The 24,824-nt window shown below is 38.2% G+C and overlaps 1 protein-coding gene across 1 annotated transcript; it reads right to left on the reverse strand.

The window, feature by feature from the left end:
• Positions 1-1,604: 1,604 nt before the first annotated feature.
• On the reverse strand, positions 1,605-24,519 carry LOC145661956 (uncharacterized). The gene is made up of 3 exons (XM_081727307.1): positions 24,403-24,519; positions 10,243-10,569; positions 1,605-2,234 (listed from the first exon to the last, which is right to left on the reverse strand). The coding sequence occupies exons 1-3, from the start codon at positions 24,419-24,421 to the stop codon at positions 1,696-1,698; spliced, it is 885 nt and encodes a 294-aa protein (XP_081583433.1). The 5' UTR covers positions 24,422-24,519; the 3' UTR covers positions 1,605-1,695.
• Between the last annotated feature and the right edge of the window lie 305 nt (positions 24,520-24,824).

Here is a 24,824-nt window from a genome sequence, read left to right on the forward strand (position 1 = left end):
AGACGTTCAAAGAGAAAAGAATGACAGCTTCATGTAATTTTTTGGCCCTCTAGGAGGGAGGGGTGAGAATGAGGATGGTCTCTCTTCTCACATAGTGACGGGGAATGAAATCTAGATATCGTATGCTACTGGGGAGTCGAAGCAGCAATCAAATCCAATGGCGGCAGTCTAGTTATCCTTTAGCGAAGAAATTCAAACACCCATCAGTTCACAAAATCATGGCCATTGTGTTTTGGGACCAAAAGGATGTGATTCTTGTGGAATTCTTGGAACCATGACGAAAAATTACATCAAATATGTATTGTCAAACACTGAGTAATCTGCAACGTGCCATCCAGAATCGACGGAGAGAAATGCTACGTTCTGGAATTCCTCTGATCCGTGACAACACCCTCCATACACAGCTGCTAGTCAAAGATTTCAACAGGAACTATTCAATCATCTTTAAGCCCTGGCCTTGGCTCCAACGATTTTTTCCTATTTCTTCACCTGGAAAAGTGGGTTGCATCGAAGCGTTTCAACGACAGTGAAAAACTAAAGACATCAGTTCTGGATTGGTTGCACTCTCATGCGGCAGATTTTTCACAAGACTATACAGAAGTTCGTGCCAAGCTACTAGAAATGTCTGGAGGTTCATGGTGATTATGTTGAAAACTAGCCAAGGTAAGTAGTTATATATTTATCACAATAAATTTCTCCTACCATTTTTTTTTTTTTTTTAATGCAGCTTCTACATATTCAGTACTACCAACCAACAAAATGACCTCCCCGGCATAAATTGCTCTGATGTTTTTCTCATTGGTGAAATTCGCTTGAGACTTTTTACGGTATGAATGTGTGGAGCGTTAAGATTTTATTGCTCTTTATTTTATAAATAAGCTATTCCCTGCATATTCTAAGCACCATTTTGATTTCTGCTTGTTTTTATAGACATTTCTCAAATTTATCTTTAAAAAAAACTTTATTTTAGAAAAAATGCGACTCGTGAAGTTTTTTTTAAAAGTGAAACAATTTTTTTCTATTTACAACTCCAGTAGAGCAACGTTTCTGGTGTGAGCGACTTCTACCCCGTCAGTAATCGAACCCAGAACAGCATGCATTCAGCCACTTAACTACAAAGCAGCACAGTGTTTCTTCCAGAACATTTTCTCCAAAGCTCATTGCAAAAATGTGAGGCGGCTGCACTAGGATACAATTAGTTAAAGGATGTGCTTTGCAAAGGAGTGAGAAATAACGAACCCTGCTGGCTACATGGTTCGTACTTTGGGCGCAGGAGACTCGAGTTCGAGACTCGGTAGGAGCTCAGGTAATTCCGATCCAAGATTAAGCTGTAGGTTTACGTCTCATATAACCTTGCTACTGAAAGGAACGCTAAATTCCAAATCAACCAACCAAGAGTGATGTTTAATCACAGTAAGCTTAGGGAGAAGAAGTCGATGAAAATCTATGAGCATCTCTGGGAGTATGCCTGGAAGAAACACTGAAGAATCATTCAATTTCAAGGGTACATCGCATAGCTATTATTATAAACTTTGCCCATTTGTTTACTCTAATGCATGCAAAAGAAATATGAACAACTTTGAACACCGTAAGATGTAGTAGATGAATATTTTTTTTATTGAACTAAATATATTTTGTACAGCGTTTAATACATTAAAGAGTGAACTTTGTTTCAAACAGAAATACCAAAAAAACTTAAGGTGAACTCTCAGGCGATGAGACCACCTGAGGTTCTTGATTACTTACTGATCTAATATTTGTCTCTTGAACTTTCTTGGCCAAGATGGCAATTTTGCGAGCAGCTAAATACAATAGTTTAGTGGTGTAATCTAACTCAGGTTTACCGTATCCAATGGTGGATGTCTCACTAAACACCTCATACAGTGAAGGCGACTGGCCAATTGTATTTCTCACGGCCAAATCGTAAACACTCGTAAAATTTGGAGTGGATCTAGAACTAGTGATAACATCACTCGAGGGGGAAGGAGGAGGTGTTGATGTTAGGGAAGAAATCAGGTTTTCTGGTCTTTCAGGAACACCTGTCATAGCTGCAACCAAAGACAATTGGCTGGGAGAAGTAGCTGCAAATGGCGTCGAGATAGTCATTGGAATACTTTCAGGATGATGGTTTTTACGAAGAATTGTGGGATGTCCATCGTCACCTTTTTCTTCTTTCTTTTTTCCCCGTTCTTTATCATCTTCTCCTTCGCCTCCTTCTCTGTGTTTTCCTTCCTCTAGAAGAACAAAGGATTAAATTTATTTATAGTAATCATACTAGTAGTGGAGTAAGTTATCTCTGATTTCTTTCATACTCAGAGTTTTTGATTTGAAGATATACAGGATGTTCCGTTCAAATCTCCTGAATTTCAATTAATTACTGTGAACGATGTACGAGGCATTGTGAATAACTGTAACACCACATGAAAGGCCAAATCTTCTACTTTCCTTTTCATGAAGTTGTCCATTTGCTCACTACGCAGCGTAACCCTCGTCGCGTACAGGCGATAGTGCGGTATGAAGTACTGAGCCAAAATCTGACTTTACGCAACGAAATTTCAGACAAGTGTACGAAGGAGTTGCACCAGTGAATAACATTCCAGAGTTAAGAATCCTTGATACGATTGCAACAATAATATGGGACATGTTGAAGAGAACACGGCAGTAGTATATGGAGCTTGTCATCTAGTCGAGTGAGTAAAATTCTTGGAGGCCTCTGGCTCAAGACCCATGGTCTTTGGCCCAGACTGATGGATCAGAAGTAGGACCTACTTCTAAATTTTGAAAACTGTTAACAGTAAAAATTTAATATGGTAGTATAGAACCAGGATATAGAACCTCTGTAAGTTTGGATACTCCATTTTATTCCCTTTCATGGGTAAAAATTGGCAAATATTTCAACTTCGGAGGTTTTTGACCAAATTTACCCTCTTTGACACTTAATTACATTATATGGTTATATGATGTAATTAATCTTTTCATTGAACATGGTACATTGAAGCCCCCTCTAAAATTCTGAGAGGAGTTCATGAGATCACCTCTAAAATTTCAGAAATTGCCAAAACTAAAAATTGGATAGGGTGTTATAGTAAAAGGATACGTACCTCTGTAAGTTCAGGTGATCAATTTTGTCCCTTTCTATGGGTAAAAAACTACCAAAAATTCAAATTTCTGAGGTCAGTAGTCACACTCATCTGAACTGTACTATTCACTATAATTTAAAGTTTACAAAACAAAGAAAGAAAAAGATGCAAAAATTTCAGTGAGTGCAAAAATTTTGAAACTAAAAAAATTAAAACTAAGATTCTAAACAAAGTTTTCGAACTAAGAATATCAATGAGTGATTTTTTTTTCAAACAATAAAATTTTTAGTGAGTGCAAAAATTTTCAGAACAAACATTTTCAAATTAAATCAATTTCAGTAGCTACAAATCTTTTCAAAGAAAAACTTTAGTTCATGATATTCTCTGTTGATTTTTTTTTACATATTGAGGCCATCACGGCTTAGGTCATATTCGCTTCCAAAATATAGGAGTCAAATTTGGCAGGTATGAACATGGCATTGAAATTTTTGACTAGAAATTTGATAGGGAAGTGATACTATTGATATATAGTACGTTTTAATAATTATCTATCAAGTTTTAAATAAAAAATTGAATGCCAAATTCATAACTTTCAATTTGTTTTCTAAATTTTGGGAATATAATTCAAATTGAAATCTATTGATATACAAATTCAAGTCCAAAATTTGTAGTTAATATGAGGCAGTGACCCACCAATCAGATTGCATCAAATATAACTTTCCGCCAATGCCCGACACTGCAATCCCATATACTCGAGACGTAAAGAATAATTACCATTTTTATTTTTTGACAATTCGAAATTTTAAAGATAGGCCAAGTGTATCTCTCCCAAAATTTGAGATACATACACCATGGGACCACCGTCTTTTGAAAGCAAATGAGCCCTGTATCCATCGATATAATCGTCTCTTGCAATAAAAGTACATCTTAGAAGATAAATTAGTACTACTAAAATCTCTCCATTTTTTTTTTTTTTTGACAATTTTTATCAATGAAAGGACACAGGTTGGAGCATCCAAATTTACAAAAAGTATATATCCGAGTCCTAGAAAACAATCACAATTTTTTAAAAAAATTTTTGACAATTCCCAAATTTATGGTTTGGTAAAATGTACACTTCCCCAAATTTATGGTGAATGTACCAAGAAACAATCTTTTAACAGAAAATGAGCCACAGTATCACCCGATATGATCACATGTTGCAATAAAACTACATACTAGAGGTCTGATCAAAAATGGACCTGACGAGAGACCACTTCCGTGCCATGATTTATTACGATTTTCGCCAAGGATTAACACAAGTGTGTTCGTCGGATGACAGCTACTTTTCCTGGTGAAGCCCCATCCCAAACGACAACTTTCAGGAATTCAGATGTAGTCGGGTCAGCTTGAGTAATGAGGATCGTGCAGATCATCCATCGACAGCCATTGTGCTCAAAAACATTGAAGCTGTTTCTGAATTAATTAGCACTGATCGACATGTGACTTATCGCGAAATTCAGGGGACCCTGGGCATTGGCATGAGCCAAATACAAACAATGTTGTATGATCAATTAGGTGTGAAAAAACTTTGAGATCGTTGGATCCCACTCAATTTAACTCAAGCACAAAAAGACGCCCGTGTGAAATAGTGCAAAATTATGATGAAACGGTTCAAGTCTGGATAATATAATTTGGTGTTTAACATCGTATCAGATGATGAAACGTGGATTTATGCATACGAACCGGAAACAAAGCGACAATCTGTTGCGTGGATGTTCCGCAATGAACCTAAACCAATTGAAGTTTTTTTTTCGTGCACCAGCTTCTCCAAACAAATTATGGCATCATTTTTGATAAATCAGGTCATATTGCAACTTTCCCATTGAAGAATCGTAGAACAGTCAATGCAGAATGGTATATAACTATATGTCTATCAGGAAGTACTGAATGTGAGCAGACAGTACAACTTCAACTGTCGAATCATTCTGCATCACGACAACGTCAGCTCGCACATAGCAGCTGCCACAAGTGATTTTCTGGACTAGGAAAACGTTGAAGTCATGACACATCAGGCTTATTCCCCTGATTTAGCTCCCAGTGATTTCTTTTTGTTCCCAATAATCAAGAACATGTTGCGTGGGAAGCGCTTCTGCACTCCAGAAGAAGCCATCGAGGCACACAAACTGCATGTTTCACAGGCACCAACTTCGTAGTGACATAACTGTTTCAAGATATGGTTCTATCGCATGAAACAATGCACTGCTGCACAGAGGGGGTACTTTGAAAGGCAATAAAATATTGCTATACTTTGATGTTCTTGCGTTCTGTTATTTTCCCGAAACTTTCAGTGCACCTAGTGTGGAAAATAAAATTTATGGGTCTTATGCAGTGTCGTTTTGACGTATCATTAGCGTCATACTAAGGGTCTGACTACTGCAGGCAACATATGTTAGCCGAATGCTTTACTATTGCACTAATCACGCGTCAGAACAACTCTGTATAAGACCCTATGAGTTTTTATTGAATTTTCTGAAATTTCATTGCCCTATCATTTATACTTTTTTCCCTATGATTAATTGAAACTAAGGAGATTTGACTGAACACGCTATACGAATGAGTTATTAGTCATTAGTTATTAGTTACATTAGTTATTACTGCATGTGCTACGAAGGAAGGATGAAATGAAATCTTTAATTTAACGAGCCACTTTTATGCTCTTTAGGCTAAAGAAGAGAGATGATTAAACTAAGCCATGATTAACCTAAACGTAAGCCATTGTTCTTTAGTCCATTCATTCATAATTTTCTGTTTTTCTTGAAATGAATTAGAATTTTAAGAATGTTATTTCACTGATTTCTTCTTCAAGTCTTGTGAAGTTCAATATCCCCTGCTTTTTCAAAGTGAATCTGCCTTGTAAATTAATTTCATAGGTTGTTTAAAAAGTATTGAGCCCTTGAAGGTTAAAATTGAGAATACATTTATTTTTATTTGAAAATTACATTACGAAACCATATATCTACCATTTTATTCTATTACTTTCTGCCATTTTCCCGGGAACACCATACTTCCATCGCTATGAAACTTCTATGTCTTCAGGTCAAAAAATTATCGTATAGTTTCCATAGACCTCTTTTGAAATGAACCTAAGATCATTCAGTGAGCTCTGCGGAGACAGAAACAAATGATAGTCTTACGGTGCCAGATCCGAGATATACGGTGAATACATTAAAACCTTCCAACTTTTTCTCTCCATTTCTGATGAGTCGTTAAAGATGTATGAGGTCTCTCGTGTCAGCATGGTATAGGCACCCTTTTCGTTTACCAGTTCGGACGTTTCTTTTCTACTATTAGGCGCACTCGAACTAATTGTCGACAGGACAGCTCCGACGAGTGTATCGTTCTGTCCGGAGGGAGCAGCTTATGATGCACGATTCCCTTCCAATGCCGCCGAATGCACAGTGTATCATTTCTGGACGTCAGTGTGGGCTTTACCACAGATTGTGGAGCTTCTTGCTACGACCACGATCTTTCTTGCGCATTGTCGTAGATTATCCACTTTTCATCACTCGTGAGCAACCGCTTCAGAAATAGCTCAAGTTCGGCAGGATTCAGTAGGGATTCTCACGATCGAGTAAATGTTTTTGAGTTAGCTCATGTGGCACCCAAACGTTGATCTTCTTTTTGTAGCCAATTTTCACCGAATAGCTTAAGGCTAGTTTTAGACGGAAGCATTTATCGTAGCAAAAATCGTATCATCAACATCCTATCGTGTAAAGTAGCAAATGCTATAGCATTTCCCATACCATGGCATATCCTATGGCATTTCTAGTCGATAGAACCTGCTCTATTTCGTAGCATTTTCCCCAGCATTTCTGGTCAGTTTGCAGCGCCGTGGTATGTTAAAAAGAAGCGAAAGATTGTGTGCCAAATATCCATGCTCTTTGTTTTGTGTGGAAGATTGAATTTGTCACCGTCGCATTTACGCTCGAGCAAATGTGAGGGTGCATATTCCTTAGTTGCGCAGATGGCGCGTGGAGTGGTGAGGTGGTATCCAATATTATTTTTAAATGAGAATCAAGGTTTAAATATTTGATATATATTTTATAAAAATATTTATGAGTATCGGATACAGACTGTGCAGGTATAATGAGGTAGATAGGATACTTATCATGACGTCCAGCTGTCCATTGCACTTCACAAAAAAAATAACTGAGTCTATAATTCTCGTCGCACTTGGTTTCACTCCATGCACTTGATATTCCCAGATCCTGGTCTCCGGTGCCCCCTTGTACTGATTCCGACCCTTCCGCTGCTTCCACTGTTGATGTTCTCTGCTCGGGTCCCACGTGAAGAAGAAGGGCTCTTCTCACTCTGATGTATACAGCTTCCTTGGCCGGATCCTGCGCTGCCACCTGGCGAGAAATCTGGGAACCATCCAGAGACGTTTCAGAAGCCTGGGACGATGTGGTGGCGCTGACTACCACAAATTGTAGTAAAGAAAAATGAGTTGGAGTAGGGATGTTCTTTGCCCACATACTTCTTTGTGATTTTCGTTTTTTAATATGACCGGCGAGAACTGTTGTTACAATTACTATAGCTTTAGCTACCTCATTACTATAGCTTAATTTCGGAGCCATAATTGCGCTCTTCTCCAGTGATTTGTTTGCTACGTCACGACAGATACTTATCAAAATGCTACCGTTTAAAAACACCATATACTTTTGATGCCATAGAATATTATATGAAATTTTTGGCAACACATCTGCTACGAGAAATGCTACGATAAATGCTTCCGTCTAAAACTAGCCTAACATCGTTTGGTGACGAGATCACTGGCATTGTCATGACTAATTACATGCCGGTCTTAGTTGACTTTTGCCAGGATGTCTTCCACTTTTCCTATGATTGGTTGCATACTACGAGAAGCGTTTTTGGACATCGTAATTTCCAGAGCGAAAGCGACTGAACAATTTTGCGGCTGGTGTTTTTGATGACGTATCTCACAATAACCAGCACAAATTTATTTACGGCCCTGCGCGGCATTTGCACCCTTATTGAAATTTAAGTGTAAAATATAGAACAGATTTATAGAAAGTTCATTCACCTTCACTTCACACAATACGTTACGTATAATTCTAAGAATTCCAACCTTGCCCACTGCTAGTTTTAGCTGTCAACTGTGAAATTTGTTACACCTGATTAGCTGTAACTTAAATACCCTGAGGTTTGGGACATTAACGCCATCTCGTGTGTGAAAGATTCAATACTTTTAGAAGACGTGGTGCTACTGTAATTAAATTTGGGTATTAAATATTAAAAATTTTGCAGTTCAAAAGAAGTTATGAATTAATTAAACAAAAAGTACATTAAAGAGTGATATCATTTGTGGTGATTTAACTGCTGTCAACACGAAACAATTTAACGATAGAACCAAATCGAGATCTCGATAGTCGTAGGTACACATCGTGGATCGAAATTTACAAATGTTACTAACAAATTTTGTTGCTTATTTTGTATTATATAATATTAAAATTATATCAAACAAGATTTAATTTCCACAAAGTAAAAATTCTTAAACTAAGAAAAAATTAATAACAACCTAAATTAACTGAACAAAACACTCACAAACCCAAAATAAGTAACAAATGAAATGATGTGGATTTGTTATTATATATATATATATATATATATATATATGGTATTAATGAACTATACAAATTGTGGAAAGTGATTTCTCACATCAAAATAAGACAAAAGTTCGTATGGACCTGTGGAGAAAAGTGCATCGTTTTAGAGCTAGGAGTGTCCAAACTTGTAGGAAAGCTCTGCGCAATTCAAAAAAATGCACATTTTATCAATGTGCAATGAGTGTACAAGGTATTCCTTACAGTTTATACTTTTCAGACATGCTTTCGTCAGTTTTCCAGATATTGTTTTATTTCATGGCATGATTTCATAGGTCGAAAATAGGCAAAATGTAAACCTACACAGTAATGACTACGGAATGCTTTGACCGGAAGTCGAAAGTGTTAGGGACCGCCAGTACCATGGTCCTACGGGTTGCGATGTTTTCTTTCAACCTTTCAACTGGCGGTCGCTAACACTTCCGATTTCCAGTCAAAGCATTCCGTGTACACTGTTAGCTAGGCTTACCTTTCTACCTATTTTGGGCCCACCTTAAAATCAGACCATATCTTAGAATTCTGTTGAGAGCAAATCTGAGAATTACACACTGTAAGGAATCCCTTGAACACCCACTGTATATTGATGACATATGAATTTGTGGATTGCATATATATGAGTTCCTTTACGCTGATAAAGACTGCCTCTTCACAGTTTTTCGAATTCGAAATAGCGCGTGTTGAAGTTGAGCTTTTTCAGTATTTTGGACAGCCCTAGCTCTAAAACTGCACTTTTCCCCACAAATTCATAGACTTTTTGTCTTATTTTGATATGAAGAATTATTCCTACACTTTGTTAGTATATGTTGTATACATATTTTATACAAAACTAAACAAATATTGGACTCACATACGAGGGGGAGTCTGAAAATAAGTTTTCTCAGGCGACTGTAGACAGAGGTAGGGAGGCAAGACCAAAAATAGCATGTGACATTCAAGATCAGTCATATCTTTATTTTTCCACATAAGTACCATGTACATTTAGACATTTGACATACCGGCCGCGGTCTATAAGCTTCAAGAAACCCTTCCAGATAAAATTCAGGGCTCTACATACGGAAAAAGCATCGAACAGTTTCTGTGACTTCAGCATTGCTTCCAAAGCGCCTGCCGTTGAGAGTCTTCTTCAAAGCCGGAAACAGATGGAAGTCATTGGATGCGAGATCAGAAGTCCTCCATTGCCGTTCGCTTTCCTGTGGAAAACGAGAGAGGCAACTTATTTTCGGACTCCCCCTCGTATAGGCCATCTACCCCTTCAGAAAACGTCTACTCTTCATCTTTATCGTGACTCCTACCACCCACCTGCGAGTTGCAGCGATATTCGCAGTTGAGAGGGCAGGCAACGTAATCAAATGTGTGATGTTTGAAGCTGCCCCGTTAGCAACACCTACTTCCCCATAATAATGGTTCGCTGTATGAAGGCAAAAAGTCAAGTTTTGTAGCTCGAAACATATTAAATTATAACCCGAACCAAGATTACAAAAGTACACTCAGCTTACCAGTAAAACCCAAGCATTGAAGTTCTCTTGCAGCATACAAAAGAGTGGATTCTACATCCCGATCACAACATGTATGCAAATTTAAAGCCGACAAATCAGGCTCCGACATGTTCCTTCTGTATTTTGGAGTATTAGGTGTTGGTGGAGGAGGCTTAGGGAGTGAGGAACTATACGTTGTATCTGGCAGAATTGCCTGACTATCTGTGTTGACTACCATGTCTGCCGACAAGACTTCTATCGGCGTCGCTTGACTATCGCTGTAGATATTTTTGCTGACCTCACAAAGACGTTTGAACATTGAGGTATCAGACGAAATTAACACATCACCTGAAACAAAATCATACATAGTTAGAATAGAGAGTAGTCCGGGGAACATGTTACGGGAGACTCCAATTCACACCGGGAAGAATTGTTTTCTACTTATATTCTATTGCTTTAATATCTTTTTAATGTTCGCTTTTCTTCCTTTTAAGGACCATATTCCCGCAACTGTAGTGGGTAATGCTTTGACTTAAAGAAACAGATCCTTATGCAGAGTCGTTTTGAAGCGCGATTAGACCAGGGGCGTCATTTAGGGAGGCAGGAGGGGGAAATTGCCCCCCCCCCAAGAATTTGAGGAATACATAGACTTTAATAGATTGCCTACTAATATACTAGTACAAAACGTAAAAGTCTTATGTCGGTAGTGCTCTTGCACCCCCCAAGCGAAGTCTGAAATGATGACCCTGGACTAGAGCCATATTAAAGAGTTCGATTAACGTATATGTCCTGCAGTAGTCTGGCGATTAGAATGACGCTAATCATACGTCAAAACGACTCTGCATAAAGCGGACAATCTCTCAATAGGCTAAAGAATATTAGAATTTTGTTAGATTTATATCCTCTACGAGTAAGCATAAAGATCTTCTGAAATATAGGGAGATGACCACGTTTTTGAAACAAGGCCGTACATTACAACAACGGGGGTAAAAAAAAATCCTACCTTACGTAGGACTGTGACTACAGAATGAATATATTGCCTACATCCATTTTATATATCTCGAATTATACAGATGAATGTGCTCATATACATTTTCAGTGCCCCTCAAATAAGATTCCGTGGCACTCTATCGTACTCGTTATCTAGGTCGATGAATACTATACAGAGATCCTTCTGGTATTCTCCGTTCTTTTCCATTAGCATCCTAAATGTAAATACCGCATCCACTCTCGACCAGCTTGGTATGCAACCAAATTGGTTCCTTGTTATTTCGGTCTCTTTCCTCAATCTTGCTTTTATCACTCTCTCCCAGAGCTTCATTGCATGGCTCATGAGTTTTGTTCTCCTTAGTTGTCACATTCTCATGCATCTCTTTTGTTTTTAAACACCGGTATAATGTAGTTGCTTCTCTATTCTTTTGACATTTTCTAGTTTCCGATATCCGATTAAAAATCAAGCAACCCACTGCAGTCTTTCCTTACCTAAACTTGCTTTGATAGTGATATTGTTCTGTCCTGGGGCTTAACTACATTTTTTTTAAAATTTTTTCATTGCATTTTCCACTTGTACCACATTCACAGCTCACCAAGTCCCTGATTCATCAAGTAGAATTTCACAAGCTACCCTAGGTTTTCTTCATTGAGAGGTTTTTGGAAATACTCCTTCCATCGTCTCTGTATCTTATCCTCACTTGCTAAAACTTTGTAATTTCCATTCTTAAAGCACCGCTCATGGGAAATATACCCTTTTCTCTGTTTGCTTCTCTCTTACCTTCGAAAGCTTGTAAATCATCTTTTCTCCATCTTTTGTTTCCTGTTTGTTGTACATCTCATCTTAAACCTTGTCTTTTGCTACTTCTTGACGTTTCTTTTAGCTTCCTTATAATTTTTCAGGTCTTGTTGATTTCCCGAGTTCTACCACTTTTTGTATCGTCCCCTTTTTCTCTTGCAGCTCTTTAAACTTCTTTAAACCATCACCACGTTTCTTTATCAATAAGACCTCTTTGTTTTGATTCCCTCAAAACTTTTCTCACTGCTTCCCTAAGTACTATCGATGCCTTGATCCACTCTTCTTTCATTTCGCCTTTTATTTGCAATAAATTTTTGATGTGATCAATTTTTGTCGAATCTTTCCAGCATTTGTCTCATCCAGTTTTCCTCACTTTGTTCGTACAGAAACTTTTTGTCCCCACCTTCTTACTTTTTCCTTGATGTAGATATCAGTGACCACGAGATTCTATTGCTTCTTTAGGCTCTCACCTGGTGTTACTTTGCAGTCCTTTGCGTCTCGTAGGTTTTTCCTCCTCGACAAAATGTACTTAACCTGAGATCTTAAAGTGCCACTCTTATACGTAATAAGGCATTTTTCTTTCTTTTTATAAGGTGTATTCAGGATAGCGAGATTGTAGGTCTCCGCCAATTGTAGTATGTTCTCACCTTCCTTATTTTTGTCTTCCCATCCATATCCTCCATGTATTCTTTTATATCCTAATCTTGATCGTCCTGCATACTTATTAGATATCCCGCTTTTCACGTATCGAACAGCTCTGCAATGTATTATCAACCTCCATCCAAAATTCTTTCTTTGTAACTTCATCACATCCAACTTGTGAGGCATAGACGCTGATTACATTCAGACTATCTGTTTCCCCTAATACGAGCTTGTCCCTCATAATTGTACCATTTACTTTCTTCAGGTCCACCACGTTCTCTTTCATTTCTTATCCAAGACAATTCCAACGCAATTCTTTCTGTTGTTGTTCCATATGTAGATATATATTTATATTCCATATGTAAAAGCTTGTTTATTTCCATTTTTTTTTTTTTTTTTTATCTTTAGATTTTGTCTCCTGGATGCATACTATGCTTACTTTTCTTGCCACCGTTTCTGATAGTTCGTAATTCCTACCTATCATGGACCCGAGATTCCACGTTCTAATTTTCTGCTGTTTGTGAATTCTTTTCTTTAACCCCTTCCGTCCATTCTTAAGGGGTGCTCAACTAAAGGCAATCGATTCGCGGCGTCGCTTCTGAAGTACGCTCTAGCATGTGTCTTATTCATGTTTTTATTATTATTATTATTATTATTATTATTATTATTATTATTATTATTATTATTATTATTATTATTATTATTATTATTATTATTATTATTATTATTATTTATATTTGATATAACAGATGTTTTACAACCAGTTATCAACCTGACGTCAATCCTAACCTGGAAGACAAGGATTTTCTGTCAAAATTTACTCTCTAAAGAAGTAATTTTCAAGAACTGTTTATTCGTCTCCAAACCTGCTATTTTCGTAGCTAACCCACATATCTGAGAGCCGATTCCACTCGGCACATGCGTTTTCCTTGTTTGGACACAGGAACCTATTTCACATAGCTACATTTACGAGTCTACCTGTCTTTGGTTTGTTGATTGATTGGTTGTTTAGCGTGGCTATTCAGTAGCATGGCTATTCGAGAGGTACAGCTTAACGGGGACTCTGAATCACCTGAGCTCCCTGCAGAAAGTCGTCTGTCTTTTATAAAGGTAACCATGAAAGTTCTGTCACTTTTTGTGGAGGTCTGTGTTCAATTGGCCCTCACACCGTGAGTTGAATGCGAATGGAGATAAGGCGAAGGTCAGTTGTTGGTGTGGGTATATCCAACATACTACCTGGTTGTGGCAGTTCAATTACACCGTGAACTTGCGTAAGGACAGAGTGACAGAGTGTACATGGGATCTCCACAAAGCACCATAAGGGCGTGTATGCTGTACGAGTTTAAACTGGGGTCAAACGCCGCTGCAGCGGAGTGGAAGATATACCAGGCCTTTGGTGAGGGTGCCGTGAATACGTGGATAGTGCAGCGGTGATTTAACAAGTTTAAGGACGGTGACGAAACACTCGAAGACGCACCACGTGTCAGAAGACCAACACGTACAAAATCAAGATATTCAGGCAGCAATTGAGACGAACAGTGGCTACACATATGAGGAACTGGGACTACAATTCAGTGTGAGTCAGAAACCATTCGGAAACACTACAAGTTGGGACGATGGGTCTCACATGATTTGACTGCGACCAGGCACGTAGCCAGGATTTCGTGAAGGGGGGGGGGTCCATGACATGAAATACTGCGGTCATCACAAAAGCGGCTCGATCACTCTAAACTATTTTACTGGAACATATATTAGTTCGTTTAGCCAGGATTTCGTAACGGGGGAGCGGGGGGAGTGACATGAAATTCTGAAGGCTCAGGAGCTCGATCAGTCTAAACTACTTTAGTATCAACATATATTGGTTTGTTAGGACAATGTAATGAGGATATGTTGGCAAGTATTTTAATAACCAACTATGAAGAAATTTCGAGCAAAATAATAAAAAAAATTGAAAAAGATTTTGCAATATTTACGTCCTTCTCCTGTTTATTCAAATATAAGAATTTTTCTTTCGTTATGACCTCAATTATTATAAAAAGTACATACTGAATACTGTCTTGTAAACTATCTTCTAATATAAATAAAATAAAGAGTTTGTGTGTTTGTCTGTCTGTCTGACTGTGTGCGGCATGGGGACCAGACGAGTGGACCGAGAGTTACCAAATTTTGGTCAGGGGTACCTTGGCCCAGGCCCCGGATCAAGACGAAGCATTTTTTTTTAATTTCGAAACAGTCGGGTCTCAGGAAGGCGTTTACCGGAACCGGCTTGGAAACCCGTCAAATTGACCGAGAGTTACCAAATTTTAGTCACGAATACCTTGGTCCAGGCTTCAGACTAGAGTTAAACGTTTTTGTCGAAATTCGAACCCGGGGATCTCAGGGGGACGTTTACCGGGACATGTAAAAGTAGTAGAAAATGACCGATATTTATTTATTTATTTAACAATCACCAGATACAGCTCAGAGGCCATTTTACATTGAATATCCAACAACATTAACATATCCAACAACATTAACAATGGAAAGGATTTGGGAAGGTATTGGCCAGGACCTGTTTAGTAGGTGCCATCCCGGCATTTGCCCGGTAGGACTGAGGAAAACCCTGGAAAACTTCAGTCAAGATGGTAGGCAGCGGGGTTCGAAGCCACGACCTCCCGAATGCGAAGCCAACGCTCTACCACTTGAGCTATTAGTGTCGAATTTATATTTTCGCGGTCGCTGAAATCAATGGTGAAACTCCAGTCGCATTAACTGCCAAATTCACGCTATTCGACTCCGGGCCGGGGGTCACCGGAGAGGGGGTGATATACCAAGACATATAAAAGTAATCCAAAATGACCGATATTAGTGTCAAAGCCATAGTTTTCGCGGTCGTTGAAATCAATGGTGACACTTCCATTAGCGATGACTTGCAAGTATGCGGGCCGGGAGTCAGCGGGGGGTGGATACCGAGACATGTAAAAAAAAAAAATAGCCCAAAATGACCGATATTGGTATCAAATCCATAGTTCTCGCGGTCGCTGAGATCAATGGTGATACTCCCATAGGCGTTGACTTCCAAATACAGCCCCTGTGCGAAGCATGTGTATATTCAACTAGTTTTACAATATATGCGTTCCTTTTTCTGTTGAATCAAATGCTAACAGAACTTTCTTTCAACATATATATATATATATATATATATATATATAATTCCGTCAACTACTGTCGGTTCCAAATGACAGGTTAAAGGAGCAACAGAAAATTGTCCTTGAAATAACATGTTTGATACTGCAAGGATGCGATGACGAAAAGTTATCCATGTCCATGATGTTACACAACGGCACTTATGCTTTCGAAAGCTTGAAATCTCCCTGACTAGTAGCAGGAATTCTGAGAATTCCATAACTTTTCTCGGAATTTCAAATTCCCTGACTCTTCCAGAATACCTCGCTTACCTCGCCACCATATTGCAAGTAACACAAATCTCCTCATAAGAAAGAGTAAGCATAAGTTTCCTGTAGTTTTCTTTTTAATTTTTAACGCTGATCCTTCTTTTTGTCATTTCATTTTGTTTTATCCTTCCTTAATTTTTTTCATTTCTGGTCTCGAAGGGGGGATTCCGGACACCCTGGACCCCCCCTTGGCTACGTGCCTGCTGCGGCCCAGAAGGCATCACTAGCAAAGACCTGAGGTTGTTTGCTGTCTCGTCTGAGGAAGGAGACATTTCTGAACAGGGTGTTGACATGTGGTAAGAAGTGGGTCATGTACGAAGTTCCACGGCGCCGTCATCATTGGTTAACATCCCGTGAACCGGTTCCAAAACAGCAGAAACTGGCTTGCACCAGAAGGTCCTCCTGTGTGTTTGGTGCACTGCCCGCGGCATCGTGCATTGGAAGCTGCCACTAGCATGTCAAAGCATCAATGCAAATGTGTACTGTGAGCAGTTGAGCCGTGTTCAAGAAAAACTCAAAACTCTGGAGGCAGTACTTCTGAATCACAAAGGGGTCCTTCTGTTACAGGACAACGCTAAGCCCCACGTGGCTAGGATGACCCGGGACACTATTCTACGCCTTGGATGGGAAACACTATTGCATCCGCCACACTCTCCAAACATTGTACCGCCCCGATTATCACCTGTGGTATTTCCTGGACAATCACCTTAGAGGTCACCAGTTCAAATCCCAGGTGCAAAATGCACCTGATACCTCCTTCGTTTCACGGTCCACCAAGTTCTATCGCAATGGTATCCATGGCCTTCCAGAACGTTGGCAAAAGGTCGTCGATGCTGATGGGGACTATTTTTAATCTTCCAGGCGTCTTAGGTGACATATGGACTTTCGAAGGTTGTGGGTGAAAAAGGGACATAACTTTCTTGGTTACCTTATCATTATAATATGTTGGCTATTGAAGAATTTTTGACTAAGCAGCTAATAAGCTGAATAAATTTGATATTCAAAATTATGTTATGGTGTTGCGTAAAAAGAATGGTATCGGCAATCTCATTCAGCTAACGAGCTATTTTATGAAGTCAACATAATAACTGAGAGTTAACGTTTATGACCATAAATTTAACATAGTCGACTCAGCTCACTAATATAGTAATAATATCACTATTATTTTTTGCAAGCAATGAGTGGTAATAACTAAGTACTTCACTGAAATTAATATTTTCAAGCTCCATTGCTTGAATGGAACGATGCTGTGATCATTGTTGTATTAGTGTTCTCATTTTAGAAAGATCATTAGGACAACACTACGAAAACTATTGTGAAATTCAGTCAAAATTTGTAAATAATCCTCTATAATAGTTTTGTTTGATATTACAAATCAACGGAAATTTGTGTACAGAATGTAGGATCTTAACTAGCCAACTGCCCATCCATGCTTTTCTTTCCTCTTTACAGGTACTTCAGTATGTGTCACTTAACTGCTGTCAACATTACCCAACAGTTGTTGATTCAGTTGTTATAACTCAGTTATAGTTGACTATAACATCCATAGTTTCTGAGTCGACTATTGACTATAACTCAGCCACATTTGACTGAATCGACTGTTGGATATAACTCAATATACACCATGAAATTTTTCGTACTGTATATTGATACCTGAATAGACCGTAGCGATGTACGTGGGTGGGTTGTCAGGTGTTAGAGTATAGCACCTCCAGCATATACAACAAGTCCCGTTATGGTATACCTCAAGTCATTACAAACCCTGACGAAGATACAACCGTGGAAAGCTCATTACAAAAGGACAGATTCATAACCATACGGCAACGCATGGAACACACAAGAATGTCAAACAAGAGCGTTATAACAATTATTCAGCAATCTATATATATAAAAGAGAACGTACAATTCTTTGTCCGCTCATCACGCTAATACGGCTGAACCAATTTCTTTCATTTTTGGGGGGTTATTAGGATTTGGACCCTAGATGGTTTTTATCATATCACTTTAATTTTTAATTACCAGTGTCTTGAGATAATTGACCATTCAAGTGTCCATAACGTACAAATCCTTTGTTATTAGTTCATCATAGGTAAAAATAAACGTATTTATATGCAACCCGCATGACCGTGTCACTCGGCGGGTTAACATAAATGACAGGCGATATACAGCGGAAAATAGCTTGAATCTTCTGTTTAAAATTTTTTAATTGATTTGCTTATTTTTACAGACACTTTTACAATATGCCAGCACCGGGATGACCGCAGCGAAGCGGGGCGGGTTAACATAAATGACAGGCGATATAATGTTAAGATTTACTGCAATCTTCTATGGTTTTTATCATATCACTTGAAAGCGAAAAAGTAAAAATTATCTAAGTAACAAAGTTTATTGCGTTCCGGGGTGACCGCAGCGAAGCGGGGTGAACGCTGCTAGTTAGGGTATAGAAAACTCTGTGCATACTGGGTTCGTTCGCTGTTGGCAAAGGAGATAATAACGATGATGCATTGTTGACAATTGTCTTGAAAGCTTTGGTGGGGACCAGAATGTCACTGAAGATGAAGCGTAGTTGCTTCTTCATGACCCTAAAATCAAGTAACAGTCCATGAAGTGAAACGCACTCGGAATCTCCTCGGAAAAATAATCCACATCTCAATAAATCCTATAACAAACTAACAACCAGCTTCTATGATCAAAACAGAGTAATTTTCATTGATTTTCGAGAAAGTAGGACTACCACCAACAACATCATTGATATTGTACAACATGATATTGTACATCATTAGACAAGCTTAACTGTGCATCACGAAACAGAAGACCGGAATTACAGACTACAGACATAAAGATATACCACAACCAGGCCCTTTGTGCCTTTTGAAACATAGCTCGCCCCTCCCCACCAACCAGCTCTCAAAATTCAGTGTCGCTTTTACAAGAGAATATGTTTTTGGAAATCGGATCAAATTGCCCGATATTTAAGAATAACCATATTTAAGTAATTAAAAGAACGAATTGCTTAACTGTATTAGTAGGAGTATAGACAAAGCGTACGGGCAAGAGTCTAACTCATGGGCAGGATCCTGTAACACTTTCCGGTCGTGGTATTAATGTTTATTAACTTACAATTATCTTTCCGAACTTACATTGTACCATTGCCTCATATCGTATATTGTAAATCCATTGAAGATTTGAAGTCGTTTACGGAACCATTTAATATTATTCAGTTGAGCTAATTTTTCTCATGGGTTACATTCATATGACAAGGAACCACTTTCACGAGTGAGTCCTAAAAAACCTCGAAACTTGAAAAATAAAGATTACCCTTATATATATAATTATTGAATCATTATATATAATAGATATGCAATAATTGCAAATTTGGAATGAAGCGACCGACCTTTATTGATTTTATTTCATAGAATTTTTTAGTCCATCAATTGTTTTCGTTTAAGAACATGACGTGCAAATAGTTGAATTTAGCAGATTAGCGAAAAGCATTACGGCTTTGAGAAATTGTGTTCGCAGAACAAAACGAAAAGGGCTTCGGACCTATTTCTAATGCTGAAAATTCTATTTTCCATTGTTTACAATGATGATTCACGCGCCAAATGCTTTCCCAAAGTTAAGTCTATAGGCATGCCGTTTTTCGATGAATATTTCACGCTGATATATCCGACCGGTACAGTACATGCGAACTCTTACGTCAGCGCGCGCTCTCGAATCATCATGTCAAATTTGCTTAAGAACGGTTCAAGCATCTCAGAGAAGTATCCGGACAAATGAACGCCTAAGTCTAATAAAGAAGAGCTTCGCTTTGAAAAAATTGTTTTCGCAGAACAAAACGGAAAGAGTTTCGCCTTATTTCTAATGCCGAAAATTCTGTTTCCATTGTTTACAATAAGGATTCGCGCTCCTAACGCTTTTCCAATGTTAAGTCTATGAGCATCCCGTCATTCGGAGATTATTCCTCAATGGTATGTCCAATCGGCATACCCCTTACGACACTCAGCGGCGCGCACTCTTGAGTCACTATGTCAAATTTGCTTAAGAACGGTTCAAGCATCTCAGAGAAGTATCCGGACAAATGAACGCCTAAGTCTAATAAAGAAGAGCTTCGCTTTGAAAAAATTGTTTTCGCAGAACAAAACGGAAAGACTTTCGCCTTATTTCTAATGCCGAAAATTCTGTTTTCCATTGTTTACAATAAGGATTCGCGCCCCTAACGCTTTTCCAATGTTAAGTCTATGAGCATCCCGTCATTCGGTGATTAGTCCTCAATGGTATGTCCAATCGGCATACCCCTTACGATACTCAGCGGCGCGTACTCTTGAGTCACTATGTCAAATTTGCTTAAGAACGGTTGAAGCATCTCAGAAAAGTATCCGGACAAATGAACGCCTAAGTCTAATAAAGAAGAGCTTCGCTTTGAAAAAATTGTTTTCGCAGAACAAAACGGAAAGAGTTTCGCCTTATTTCTAATGCCGAAAATTCTGTTTTCCATTGTTTACAATAAGGATTCGCGCCCCTAACGCTTTTCCAATGTTAAGTCTATAAGCATTACGTCTTTCAGTGATTATTCATCAATGGCATGTCCAATCGGCATACCCCTTACGACACTCAGCGCGCACTCTTGAGTCACTATGTCAAATTTGCTTAAGAACGGTTCAGGCATGTTGGAAGAATATCCGGACAAACAAACGCCTAAGTCGAATATAAAATGAAATCTTTTAAGTCTTACGTCTCACGGTTATGTCGGCTAGGCTAAAGGAAACGGTGATTATGAGAAATGAATGAAAAGTGGAATGAAGAAAGTTGGAGCACCCCGAGAAAAACGTCGCACACGGTGTTTGTCCATCACAAAGCTCACTTGGCGTGGGCTGGTATCGAACCAAGGACCCCACAACCCAGAGGTGAACGCTCTACCACTGGGCCACTGCAGCCCCAACGCCTAAGTCGAGTAAAGGAGAGCTTCGCTTCAATAATGATTAAATCTTTCTCCAACTTAATGTATTTGAATCCAAACTTTTAAAAAAACTGCGTGCTATCCTATCTTAGGGAAGGCATACTTACATTTATGAAATATTGACTTTTCTTAGCAAAAAATACGCTTCTGCTGCCTTAGAAAGTGCTTTTCTAAGAGAGGAGTTGTATTAATGGTTGCAGATTTATTTTAGGAGGGCTGAGTTTTGTCAACATATGGCATAAAAGATGAACCACCTTAAGGATTAACTGCCGCAGATAACGACTCCGAAATACAAAATTTCGCGTCATATTTATTCGACTTTCAGCAACCTATTTGAGTTATTCGCCGAAGTTCTTAAAACTTTAATATTATAAAGGTAACCAAGAAAGTTCTGTCGCTTTTTGTGGAGGTCTGTGTTCAACTGGCCCTCACACCGTGAGTTGAATACGAATAGAGATAAGGCGAAGGTCAGTTGTTGGTGTGGATATACCCAACATACTACCTGATTGTGGCAGTTCAGTTACACAGCGAACTTGCGTAATGACAGAGTGAATGTGGGATCTCCACAGAGAGCCCTAATGGCGAGTGTGGTGTACGAGTTCAAACTGGGGTCAAACGCCGCTGTAGCAAGGGAGAAGATATGTCAGGCCTTTGGTGAGAGTGTCGTGACTACGCGGACAGTGCAACGGCGGTTTAACAAGTTTAAAGACAGTGATGAAACATTGGAAGACGCAGCACGTGCCGGAAGAGCAACACGTGCAAAATGAAGATCTTCGGGCACCAATTAAGGCCAACAGTGGCCAAACATATAAGAAACTGAGGCTACAATTCAGTGTGAGTGAAGAAACGGTTCGGCTGCACCTCCATCAACTTGGGAAGCACTGCAAGTTGGGTCGATGGGTTAAATATGATTGGATCCGGGCCAGAAGGCGACGCGAGCAGATACTTGTGTTTCTTTGTTGTCTCGTTTGAGGAAGGAGCCATTTCTGGACAGGGTGTTGCCATATAATGAGAAGTGGGTCATGTACAAAGCTTCATGGTGCCGTCATCATTGGTTAGCATCCCATCAGCCGTTTCAAAAACAGCCGAAACCAGCACTGCACTAAAAGAAAGTCCTGTCTGTTTGGCGGAATGTCCGTGGCATCGTGCATCGGGAACTGCTCCAGCTTGTCAGAGCATCAATGCAACTGTGTATATCAGCAGTTGGCTTGTATTCAAGAACAACTCAAAACTCTGGAGCCAGCACATCTGAATCGCAAAGCGGTTCTCCTGTTACAGAACAACGCTAAGCCCCACGTGGTTAGGATGACCCGGTACTCCATTCTATGCCTTGGATGGGAAACTACTGCATCCACCATACTCCCCGGACATTGCACGATCCGATTATCATCTATTCTACTGCGATGGAATCCATAGCCTTCCAGAACGTTGGCAGAAGGTCGTCGATGCTGATGGGACTACTTTTGATGTTCCATTTACGTCTTAGGTGACATATCGACGTTCGAAGGTTGTGGGTGAAAAGGCGACAGAACTTTCTTGGTTACCTTTATAATAACAAAGCTCCGCCTCCTTTGAAGACAAGGGGGCGCTCGAACCAAAAGTATAACGTATTTTCCAGTTATAGTTGAGGTATGAAGATTTCAAAATTTTGTTAACTGTAGGCAGCCGTTGGATTATTTACTTCTATTTTTCCTTATAGAGACAGAACCTCATTTATAGCAGGGGCAAATCCAGGGGGGCGATCGCTTCCCCCCCAGAAGAGGAAACTTTCTTATTTTATATATATAAATAAAACCCATCCCAGAGTTTGGAGCCCTTAAAAGTAGCAGTATGACAACCCACCGCCCCCCCAGAAGTCGGTCCTGGATCCGCCCCTGATTTATAGTACGTTTTTATCTTTGTAAATAGGTTGCGGAACTTTTAAATTTTGATGAGAACACAAGCAAGCATTGGATTTTTATTTTATTTTATTATTTTACTTTTTTGTATCAGGTTGAACTAGATATATTGAATTACTAAAGATTCTTACAAATCTTCACATTCTTTTTAAGAAACATGTTTTTATTTTGCATTTTTGCTGCTGTAGGTCCTTAAATCTATTGTTAAAATACTTGAATTTGTGGAAGTTTAATAGAATATTATATCTCAAAATATTTCATGGAAAAATAAAACAAAAAATTACGTTATTTCTATTATCAAAAAGTCTGTGTGATATTTCACTTTACTCGTACCAATGTGACCCAAGCCAGTACCAATCTGCCCCTACATGGGGAAGAGTGGTACAGATTGCAGACCTTTCGTAAAATGTAATTTACTCCAGGTAGGACATTAGTAGAAACAATATTGTACATTGTAAATGTAGCTAAAGAATTACAGTTTAAGTAGAAAAAAATCATGTTTCTCAAGCTGACGATATCTTTTAAAAACTCGGGTAAGTAAAAATCGTACAATTGTCCCCCCCCTCTCCCCTACATATGAGAGGAAAGATTCCGATATATCTTTATTATTTATACAATCCTATTTTTAAATCAAGTAACATATTTATTCCTAAATTTTACAAATTTATGCCTCGCCCCTAAAATAAGATATTATGAACTGAATACTTTCATAATTTGACTTAAACAAACCATGATGCTGGATAAAAAAAATACCTTGTAATTAGCTAAATAAATAAAGGACTGGAAATCTTTAATAGCAAGATGAAAAATCCTCTTGTCTCCCTTTACTTCCTTTCTTGAACTAGACTCGAGCAACAAGGGAATAAAAATGTATCTGTTTGGAAATTTCATAATAAATAAATACTAGGAATTTTACGAAACAATGGATCTAAATTAAACAGAAACCTGAATTGTTTTTCTGTCAAATTAATATTTTCATATTGACAGTACGGTATTTTAAAGGAAACTTCAAATTATAACGGAATGGAAGCTTGAATAGAATACCATACATTGTACTTTTTAAGCTACAGATATGTCCGCGAAAATTATATGGAATATATAAATAGCAACTTGTTTCGATTTTAAAGGAAACTTGAAATTATAAAGAAATGACAGTTTCGACGGAATACCAAAGATTGAACTTTTTAAACTACAAATAACTCCGCGAAAATTATGTGAAATATATAAATGGCAGCTTGTTTCAATTTTCAAAATGGCAGCTTGTTTACATTTGTAATGTAAATATAAACAATGATGAAAACATAAACAATGATGTTCATGAATAAGAAATGAAAAAAAATGAATATAAATTAAAGTAATGCTCTATGAAATAACATTCAGAATTGTTTTTATGTTCATAACTAAAATTAATGTACTATATTGACATTATAAATAACATAGAAATATAATAAAACTCACGATTTTTGCGCAACGACATTTTGAACTCGATCAAAATTATAATGTCTTCTTTCCTCGTCAATTTATGCACAGATGGTCAATAATCATTTGAATCTATCACCTCAACGATTCTATATTTTCAGAATAGTAATTAAACTTATAGTAAGAGTGACATCTAGCGGACATATTGATATGGTTTAAAGTGAAAGAAAGATTTCTTTAACGTCATTCGAGTTAGATTAAAAGAAAAAAAAAAAGAGAATTTTTGTTTTCAATCAAGTTTTCCAAAAGTTTTGTTTTGCTTATTTTTTTACTTTTCTAAGTAGTTTAATCCTCAATGTAGGACCACAACAAATATTTACACAGTAAAACAAAATATTAATCGTTGTCGTTGTCAATTGGTCAAATTTTTATTAACTGTATTCAAAAAGAAAAGATCAATA

The sequence above is a fragment of the Thermobia domestica genome, chromosome 10 (genome assembly GCF_964235325.1).
Source record: "Thermobia domestica chromosome 10, izTheDome1.hap1.1, whole genome shotgun sequence".
Taxonomy (NCBI): Eukaryota; Metazoa; Arthropoda; class Insecta; order Zygentoma; family Lepismatidae; genus Thermobia; species Thermobia domestica.